This window comes from Dysidea avara, chromosome 14 (genome assembly GCF_963678975.1).
Source record: "Dysidea avara chromosome 14, odDysAvar1.4, whole genome shotgun sequence".
Classification (NCBI taxonomy): domain Eukaryota; kingdom Metazoa; phylum Porifera; class Demospongiae; order Dictyoceratida; family Dysideidae; genus Dysidea; species Dysidea avara.
In genome coordinates this window covers 431,133-442,481 of record NC_089285.1, presented here as the reverse complement: position 1 = coordinate 442,481, position 11,349 = coordinate 431,133, and the positions used below count along the sequence as shown (strand labels likewise).

General features: G+C 37.7%; 1 protein-coding gene across 1 annotated transcript; it reads left to right on the top strand.

The window, feature by feature from the left end:
• Positions 1–268: 268 nt before the first annotated feature.
• On the top strand, positions 269–3,565 carry LOC136244811 (uncharacterized). The gene is made up of 5 exons (XM_066036361.1): positions 269–914; positions 1,410–1,473; positions 1,570–1,744; positions 1,786–2,684; positions 2,848–3,565. The coding sequence occupies exons 1-5, from the start codon at positions 269–271 to the stop codon at positions 3,563–3,565; spliced, it is 2,502 nt and encodes an 833-aa protein (XP_065892433.1).
• The last annotated feature ends 7,784 nt before the right edge of the window (positions 3,566–11,349 follow it).

Here is an 11,349-nt window from a genome sequence, read left to right as displayed (position 1 = left end):
GAACTATTTAGTTACAGTTACATATTACCCATAAAATAAAGTAACTGTAATAATATTACATATTATATTACTTTGTATCTACAGCCTAAATGAACATAGTATAAATTATACATCTGTCATATAATGAGCTAATGATGTAATATGTGGTGCACTATATAGAGATTGTTGTATATAAATTCAACTTTTTATGAAAATACTCAGTCACCCGTAAAGCAAGCAAATAAGGCGAATCTACGAGACAGAAACTGGCGCAGTGAGCAGGGTAACGATGTCAGGACCAATTCGCAAGCTCTTGGGGCCGACTAGGGCTCGCTTACAAGGCTACATAAAGAACATGAGAGTCATTTTCATGACGCCTATCAACGACAGGGACCTGGAGAAGGAGGAAACGGAGATAGAAGACTTGGTTCATCGAATGGACACGAATACGGCTTTGTTGGAGAGATGTAATGACGAGTGGAAAGCGCTACTAAAGGAACTCAAGGGTGATTCCAAAGCAGTGGTCGAAACAGAGGAGAAAGAATACCTCTGGGCAGCGGAAGGTGACGACGGGTTTGTTGAATTGCTGCTTGATTCAAGAGAGACGAGTGCTCGCCTGAAGATAGTGTTGAGACTGCAAGAAAGGGCAGAACGGCGACCTTTACCAAAGGAACCTTTGGTTGAGGAACAACAGCCACCTAATCTACCGATGAAGCTGCCAAACCTCACTCTACCGACCTTTGATGGTAACGTTTTACGCTGGCAAGAATTCTGGGATGTATTTAGTACATCTGTTCATCAACAAACAGCCATTTCTAATGTCACTAAGTTTAGTTATTTAAAGGGTTCAGTCAGAGGGGCAGCGGCTTCAGTTATTTATGGGATATCAGTAACAAATGATAATTATCCTGTTGTTATAGAATTGTTAAAGGAAGGTTTGGTAAAAGGGAACATATTGTGGAAGCTCTATATTCTCAGCTGCAGCACCTGGTGACTGCTTCAAATCGATTTAATGAAGTTAAGAACACTCATGAAGCCATAGAGAAAATAATTCGACAGCTCGAGTCTCAAGGGGAAGACGTTGGTCACCAGCGGAGTGCTGTACAGCAGATATTGTCAAAGTTTCCCATGGATGTCATAGTGAAACTTGAAGAATCTAAGGAAATAAATGAGGACTGTTGCTTCCTTACGAAAATCTTTAAAGAAATATGTGTCTATTCATTCCAATGCTCAACGCTATGAAGCTATGTCTAAACCACCCAATTTTAAAGGCCGTAGAAATTTTGGTAGTTTTAAACCTGTACCAGTATCACCTGTAGAGGGCAACTTGTCAGCTGAAGCCCTATTGTAAACAGTAAACAGGGTCATTCAAAGGGTGTGAGAAACAACTATCAAAAGGGTGAGCCATCAAGACCATGTGTGTTTTGTAGGGGAAGTCATTTTAGTGACAGCTGTGACAGGTATGTTACAGTTAATAATAGAAAGAGTCAGTTGGTGAGTAAGGGAAAATGTTTTATATGCTTGAGGGTAGGTCACACTTAACAAGCAGTGCCCTAGTGCACAGTCAAGATCTTGTTATCATTGTAAAAGGATTGGCCATCACCACTGCAGTATATGTCCTGAACAGTTTAAGATCTCTTACGACTGTGATAATCAGATAACAGAGAGCTCTGGTTTAGAGACTAATCAGTCGTTTACTAATTTGTCAACTAGCCTAGCTACTAGTGAAACAGAAGGTGACTCTCTGGTGTCAACAAGTAATAATGTGAGCCTGCACTAACAACTGGTGAAAGGGTATTGTTGCAGACAGCTAGGGTAACTATTTGTGGTAGTGATGGCTGTAAGGTTTCAGCATACTTACTGTTGGATAGTGCCAGCCAACGAACGTTTATGACAGAACAGCTTGCTAGAAAATTGAAATTGCCATCATTACGAAATGAATCGTTATTAGTGTCAACCTTTGGTGGGACAAGGCCTCAAAATTTGAATACACGTGTGGTCTGCTTTACTATTCTTGCTAAGGATAATCCACCTATTGTTTTGAATGCTAATGTACTTCCTCAGATAACTGGAGCAATTCAGCGTGGGCCATTGTTGCAGAGTGATCTGGACTTCCTTCATACCATTGCTCCTGAAAGGTTGGCTGACAGTATCCTAGAGAGGGGAAATACATTTACAATAGACCTTTTTATTGGGTCCGACTATTTCTGGGATATAGTAGGAAAGGATAGAGTGGTGTTACCTTCAGGATTGTTGTTGTTGTCTTCTAGGCTGGGTTATATAATTACAGGAAGGTATCACGATCATACTGAACATGATAAACAGATAGTGTCTTCATGTGCAATTGCTACTGTTACAGATGACCGTGGTTTGAGTGACCTTTGGACTCTGGACCAGATAGGGATTACTGAATCATTTGATGTGAAGGATGATGACAAGGCTCTAGAACAATTTAATAGTACTGTTTGTTACAAGGAAGGGCGTTATTTTGTCACGTGGCCTTGGAAGCCTAATTCTATCTTACCTGAAAATTTTGATATTGCCTATGGCAGAATGAAGTCATTGTCTAGAAGGCTTCAAAATAACCACGGTTTATTTGGGCAGTATTGTGAAGTCATTGAGTCACAGCTTCATGGTGGGATAATTGAAATATTAATGGGAGAAGTGAAACTGAAAATAAGAAACATTATCTTCCACACCATCCGGTAATTACACCATCTAAATCTACAACTAAGATCAGAATAGTCTATGATGCCTCTGTGAAAGCTAGTCAACACGAGAAGAGTCTTAATGAATGTCTATATAGAGGCTCAGTTAATTTACCAAACATGTGTGGTGTGCTGTTGAGGTTCCATACTTATTACATAGCAATTCTATCAGACATTGGGCCTTCCTACAGGTGGGAATACAAGAAAGTGAGAGGGACGTAACTAGATTTTTGTGGTTCAAGGATCCCACCAGACCTGATAAGATAAATGGAAATTTATGTGTGTATCGTTTTTGTCGAGTGCCATTTGGCATTATATGCAGTCCCTTCTTATTGGAGGCAACATTACAGTATCATTTAAAACAAGATGGTTCTGATATTGCCTCATTGATGTGTGATAATATCTATGTTGACAATTTGTCAGTGGGGGTTGACTCAGTTCAAGAGGCTTGTCAGATTTATGAGGAGGCCAAAACCATTTTTAAAAGGGCATCAATGAATTTAAGAGAATGGTCTTCCAATTGTAAACAGTTTTTAGATTATTTACGTATAAAGGAAAGGTCAACAGGAATTGTAATGAAGGTGTTTGGGCTGTTATGGAACAGTGTAGAAGACTATTTACAAATATGTGGGTTTAAGGAAGATACTGTGAAGTGTATGGTTAATGTTACTAAGAGATGTGTTGTTAGCATTGTAGCCAAGGTTTATGATCCGTTAGGTTTTGTGACACCAGTTACCTTTTTTGGTAAAGTATTTCTACAAACACTTTGGACTAATGAATTGGGTTGGGATGATTGTTTGACACCATGTTTATGTCAAGAGTGGGAAAGGATTGTTGAGGTATTACAACAGTTGTCAGAACTGAGAATTCCTCGATAATGATAATGGTCAAGGTGTTGTTTACCAGATTTTGACCTTTTGTGATGCTTCTGCTAAGTCGTATGCTACAGCAGTTTATGGCGAGAGCATTTCACTAGATTGGTGATTAAAGAGATACATGAGCGGCTGATACATGCTGGCATCTCCCATACACTCTCTACTTTGCGACAGGAGTACTGGCTACCTCAAGGGAGAGCGGAGGTCAGAGCTTGTCTGTCCCATTGCTTAGTTTGTCGACGTCATGAAGGACCATCATTTACTTTACCAAGGATGCCACCCTGGCCCAAACAAAGAGTATCTGAATCTTTACCTTTCCAATTTACTGGGTTAGATTATTTGGGACCAGTATTTGTGAAAGATGGAGCAGAACTTTATCCATTAGAAGTCACTAAACATTTACAAGCTCCTGAGGAAGACAATCAAGTGTCTGACAGAGTGGGTGAACATTCGCAACACGCTGGGCGTGAAATATCAATTAGAAAGGCAGCTATCACTTACTAAAAAATTACAACTTTGCTAAATTCTCCTTGACGACTAATACCGTTTTCTCCAAACTGATATCATATGCGGACAACAACACTTCTATAATTGTTTGAAGTGAGAAGGACCAAAAAGTGAGTGTGTCCTAATTGCTGACGCCCCCATAATACTTGCTGATTCTGGTATATCATAGTGCCATTGTTGAAAAGCTTCAAATTTTGGTGAAACTGTTCAGAGAATAAAGGAAATGTATCCTACAAAAAATTATAGCTGTTGATTAATCCATTATGTAGTTAAGTAGCATCATATAGTTGACGAAAGCAGAATTTCAAACATGCAGGTAGCTGGATCCCAATCATCTATGAATCAGAATTCTCCTTATGAAATAGAAATATATGTGGTATAGCCATGCAGCAATTTTTAAGTTGGCACGAATGAGAAATCTAACCTTGAATATGTTGTACTTGGAAGAAATTAGTGAGGCGCTTATAAGGAACGTGTACGCTTGTTTGAGCTTGTTCAATTGATGTAGTTTGAAATGCAAACCATTTGTCATTTATCCAAAAAGGTTTAAGATTCATACATACACGGCAATGGTTAAGGTAGCTGTAGTTTGGTCTGTTTTCCATCACCAAGTGCGCTTCAGAAGTGCGCGTTAAACTTGATACGTGGCTCGAAGTTAGGGTAGATCATACCTAATAGAGTATTATAGAGATGGAGCTTGTAATATTGGTCAAGGTGATAAGTTAGATTTTTTGGTATGTTTCTTGTTGATGTACTAATCGTATGTGCACGGTAGCAGTAAGCCGTCGGGCACACTTGCCTGGGCAAGCCAGTGGAATAATATTTTACTGTACATATGTGAAGCTATAACCTTCGAAGTTTCACAGTAATAGTAGCCCTTACAGTGTACAGTAGGAATGTAGTGATGGTTAACCAGCACTAGAGTAGCTTAATAGTCATACATAGTACATCAGTTTACACAAGTGTCCAACGATGTTGCTCAGGATTTTTCACAATCCCAATGAACCATTGTGTTTCAAGTACCCATACTACATAATTCATATATCCTGGTAATTAGGGATAAAAGACCTAGTCTGGCACGGCCACGAGGAAGGGTCTGGTCACTCTAGCCATAGACAATAGATACCCATACTGGATTGGAAACTTCTAAGCGCCTCCTAATCCATCCAAACTTCGCGCCCTTGTGTATTGTACGCAATGTCAGGCTAGATTTTGTAAACACATGTATTGAGTAGTATACGTACTGCTATGGAATAAATGGTGTGGTGGCGTGAGTGTAGTGGTGTATATTTGGTAGCAGTTTGACAAGCGCAAAGGGTTGGTTTTAGAGGCGGAAATCACGTACTTCACTAAACTAGAGCGAGTTTACCATGAACCACATACCAGTACTTGTAGTGTTGGTAATTAATGAACATCCGCCTCAAACTAAACTTATTTGACCTGTCGTTTTGACAAACATGTGTCTAAACTTTTTATACGAAAATCTCTTGTGCCTGTAGAATACCACTTAATTGCCACATGAAAAACCGTCTTCTTACCTTAGTTACTAAACTACTTAAGTTGTATCCAGGCAGTAATCCAGTGTGTTTGACCAGAAAAGAATGTCTCTCTCCCTCTCTCACACATATGCACGCACGCATGCATGCACGCACATGCACAAACGCACACAGTACACACACACACGAAAGTCCAAATTCATGCTTCTAAGCTTCTTTAGGAACTGTTACTGACGCTTCGAAGCTTCGTTGTCGTTACTTTGGCAAGCATAACCAATGGTTTTTAGCGTGTACATTCTTGTAATTCCAGTTAAACTATTATAATTGCATCGTAATTATATTGATGGTAGCTGTTACAAGAAGAACAATACTACCAGAATTCCAACAGTGAGATACATTAGTATCTGAATGTAATGAAACCGAATGAAGCTCCAAAGCTTCAAACTATTCGTCTCAGCCCTAACACTCAGTACATGCACACACAGTACACACACGCTACCAAAGGAGACATACAACAATTGCAACATAAAACTTAGTAACCATGCATGCACCACTTTACTGAGTCACCGCATAGATAATATACCTGGCACACTATGCTCACTGCATGGCAATGTATTGTGTTTAAATTAAGGTGCACCTCTGCACTTAGTGTCCATAAACCAAGCTACGGAACAGATTCTTCTTTTAGTTTGCCATTTACATCAAGTTTTTAACCCTTCTCTTGGAATCCTACTTTCTATAAATTTCTGAAAAAATTATTAAGCATACATAAACCTTGCTAAATAGAAAATCCCCTTCATATGCACTACATATTGAAGGCTAGGTAGAACCAAAATATGAAAAAGCAGCAGCAAAGAAAGAAGTAAACAAAAAAGGCCAGCAGTTAGATGTGATCCCATAGAAATGCCTGCCAGTGAGGACAAAAGTTCATTTACACAGCACAATGTTGCACTGGAAACATTGCAACATCATGTAACTATCTGGCCAAGATGTTGCCAGAGTACAGCAGCTGATGGAAGTATCTTATGCCATGCGAAGAAGTGACATCCTACAAGATGGCCGCAGTTTCTCTATAAAAGTACCTTTTTACAGTACTATGAGTATGTAAGTATAATTTACTGCTTCTATTTACTACACAGGTATGAACAACATGAAACTAATTTTAAAAAGCAAAGATGTTATCGTATTTTCTGTTCCACATCTACTCCCATTATTTAGGCACTTTCCACTTGCTTTAGTTTCTTTGGTGATCAAGATTGGTTAGTATATACTATACACATCATTCACATGACAGTAACTAGACAACAACCCTGTGATAGCTGCTGTGCTACTATTACCTGACAGCAGGACAAAGCCAGATTGTGACTTCTTTTTTTTTCCATAGGTGATCAATGAATTTAAATGAGATGTTTGTGGAGTTCAGAGAGACTACAGCAGTGCAGAAAGAGAATACAGGAATTAGAGGCTAATGCTAGTCTAGACTGAGCCTGTAAGAATATAAACTTCATACATATCAATCCCATGTTTGCAGGCAGACTAACCCTATCGTAATAAAGCTGTCTCCATGTAGCTGGAGTTATAAAGCTGACAATCTCGTTTGTTATTGCATAAAAATATATTGATCACATTAAGTTATTATTACTGTACATGTATCTGTGTGTATGGTGTATTTACAAACTGATGACTGCCAGGAACATCGATCCACCAATATAATTAATGAGACTTGTACTTCCTGCACAACAATTAAAATTGGGTTGGCAGATAGAAATCTGACGAGAAAATGCCAGTGATAATACCCTCTGTATTTAGACAGTATAGACATTCTGTGGTACCATATTCTTTCCACCATGTATTAATCAAAACAGGAAATGTGATAATTAGCCACAAGCATGCCATTTGCAAGACTGGGTATCATGTCTTTCCAATCCACATAATATTTGTATTGTCTCATGATCTATGTTATAAACTTTGATTTCATTTCAGTAGAACATGTCTCCATGCATAGCATGCTTCATTTAACTGGCCTGAGCTGGCAAATACTGTAACCTACTGTGCCAAGTCCTATCAAGTAACACAGATGGAAGTGTGGGGCACCATCTGGACCTTTTTGTGTGAACTAAGGGATTTTCTATACATGAAATTGTTTTATGCAAATGCAGCTTTTGTAGGTTCGTGTGAGGTGTTGACATGTATAAAGGAGCAGTTAGGTATATACTATTAGATTGTGTAAATGGTCGCCTCACCCGTTTGATACATGCCAAGGCCAACAATTCCAACATATGACTAGTATATATATACATAGTATGTACACCATCAGCCCATATAATGCATTCTTAGCAGCTCGTTATAGCAGTGTCCATGGTAACTGATGTAATATAGTGCAACTACCTCCATACATATGGTTTGAACCACAAGGATGCTGACAATTTGCTTTGGCATCTCCAAGTACAGCTATTATGATACTGTGTGTTAGATATTGAGGAGAGGTGATCATGTGGTATACATGGATTGCTTAAATGGTCACCTCATCCCTGTTTGATACATTGTAAGATAGGGCATGACTACATAATCTGCTGATGTGATAACATAGCAACCTTCTTAGTGGTTTCAGTGTCCAAGATATCTAATCCAATATAGTGGAACTACTTACCTGTACTTTTACTTTAACTATATATGGCTTGAACCACAAGAATGCTGCCTTTGTCATATATAAACCAAACTGTAAACCTCACTGTTAATTTACCTGCCAGAAATGCTTATAATCTTGTTAGTGGTACTTTTAATGTAATTATTGTTACATGCTTGGTAAGTAATTATAACTGTTGTTTTCAAATAAATATCATAGTCCACTGCAGTTTCCATGGTCAACTTCAAGTTAACACTGTTTAACCCTTGGATAAACTTGTAGCAACTACCTGCATTCTGGTACTTTTTTACTTGGAAACTATGGCTTGAACCACAAGAATGCTGGCAATAAGCCTGTGTCATAAACCAAATTGTGGAGGCTCAAGACCTTACTATATATATATATATCTAATCCAAAACAGCCAAGCTGTAAAAAAAGTGTGCGGCCCTCAGAAAGGCTATGGTGAAAAAAGATGTGAAATCCAAGGTGGCGGCCAAGAAATGGCTGTGATGGTAGGTTAATGGTAAAAATTTTAATAATGACAATTCAGGTAAATTTTGTGCGGCACAAAAATTCACCTGAATTGTCGTTACTAAAATTTTTACCATTAACCTACCATCACAGCCATTTCTTGGCCGCCACCTTGGATTTCACATCTTTTTTCACCATAGCCTTTCTGAGGGCCGCACACTTTTTTTACAGCTTGACTGTTTTGGATTAGATTTCATTTCTTTTTGTATTTGTATACCCCAAAGCTGGCCTATGGCCAGCTTTGGGACTTTTTTAACCTATGTTTTTTTTTCTTTACTACAGGAAGACGAAAAGATGAAGTAGATGTACTTTAAATATTTTATCAGTAAATGTACAAATTATATATATAATACATATGTGATCGGATTTGCGAAAAGGGGTCTTCCACACACATCCAATTTGCCAACTTTGACAATTGATAACTTCAGATTGGAATATGGCAAATGTAATCTTGTTAGTGGTTATAATTACAGGTGCTGTATTTTCATGAAGTAAAAATTATCTTATTGCTTCCTTGTAAAATTTTTCAAAAATAACAAAGACATGCAAAATTGGTACATAAAGTAAGCACACACTAATTTCCTTCTAATAGTTTTGAATGTCAGATCATTTTTACCCTAACGGTTTTTACAGATCTGGTCAGAAATGTAAAGTTATTGGACTGACTAGATAATTATATCCTGATCTTCCATATACCTTATTTTTATATGCTAAGGGATACTTTCAGACCATTTCCAATTGTAAGTGCCCATGCAGACTATGCAGGTGTCCATTTCAAGTGTCCTGGTTCCACTGTAATAGATGCCAAGGCTATAATAACAGCACAATTTTACAGGGTAACTATCATGATGCAGTTCTATATCTGGCCTTACTGCTATGGACTTTTATGCATGGGCTCATTTTGATGGACCAGATGCTCTATTGCACAGTAGGATATCACCACCCACCAATGTGGTTCAGTGGTTTTTAATTAGTGGCTATATGATGAAAGCTATAGGTATAGGTTTGTTAAGGTCATGACAATATTCATGGTCAGTTACGCCACAAGAATTGTGTCACCAAGATGAGTTACAAACATATTTCATAAAACTTATTTACAATCTTGTTTACTTGTTTATTTACAAAAATACATATCATATCATTATAGGTTACAGATTTATTCTCATATGTACCTGTCTCATCATCCCTATAAAAATGATCTTTCTTACTTCTACTATAATAAAGATGAGTTACTGTAGGAAAAATAACTTTACTACCACTAAAAATTGTCCTATTTACACCTACTGTTTTCTGAAAAGATTGGCCCCACCGTCTTACAAAATATTCATTCATTATTATTGTCATAATGAAGGGGTGCAGTATATATATGATACTTGAATATTTATATGCAAGTAGACATAACATCTTAGTATGCCTTCTCATATAGCCAGCACTTGATTTAAAAATTCCCCTAAACTTATTTCATTGTACATTGAGCTGTATAGACATGTATAGTTGTGGAATCCTTGAGAACAAAGGGACATGAATAAATGAGAGCTGTGGGAAAGACAAGTAGACTAGCCATAACTACCTCTAAATCCATCCCCTTCAATCTCTAACCAAACAATATCAAATTAACTGCAAGAGTCCCATACCTGTTGGGTATAGCCCTTTCCTGTTATGACCTATGAATACATATAGCATCGGAAAGATTTGTATAGTTGTACACGAATGCTGAAATTCTCTCAAGATAAAATATCTATGCACTATAGGTATAATAGTATAAGAATTCACTATGAGTTAATAATTAATGGCCATTATATTCTAATTATGATTAGCAGCAGCCAGTATCTGAACTAATCACCAAACTAACGTTGAAACATGCATGCATGTAGACAACTGTTCATCAGTGCCTCACTCAGTGTATCATGAGAAAAGCTGATGGCCAGAGATCAACATACCCTAGCTACCATACTTACAATAATCTAAAATGGCACATGAAGTACCTACCTAGCATTACTTGTCATAATGAAGGGGTGCAGTATATACGATAATATTTATATGCAAGTGGACATAACATCTTAGTATGCCTTCTCATAAACCCAGCACTTGATTTAAAAATTCCCCTAAACTTATTTCATTGTACATTGAGCTGTATAGACATGTATAGTTGTGGAATCCTTGAGAACAAAGGGACATGAATAAAATGAGAGCTGTGGGAAAGACAAGTAGACTAGCCATAACTACCTCTAAATCCATCCCCTTCAATCTCTAACCAAACAATATCAAATTAACTGCAAGAGTCCCATACCTGTTGGGTATAGCCCTTTCCTGTTATGACCTATGAATACATATAGCATCGGAAAAGATTTGTATAGTTGTACACGAATGCTGAAATTCTCTCAAGATAAAATATCTATGCACTATAGGTATAATAGTATAAGAATTCACTATGAGTTAATAATTAATGGCCATTATATTCTAATTATGATTAGCAGCAGCCAGTATCTGAACTAATCACCAAACTAACGTTGAAACATGCATGCATGTAGACAACTGTTCATCAGTGCCTCACTCAGTGTATCATGAGAAAAGCTGATGGCCAGAGATCAACATACCCTAGCTACCATACTTACAATAATCTAAAA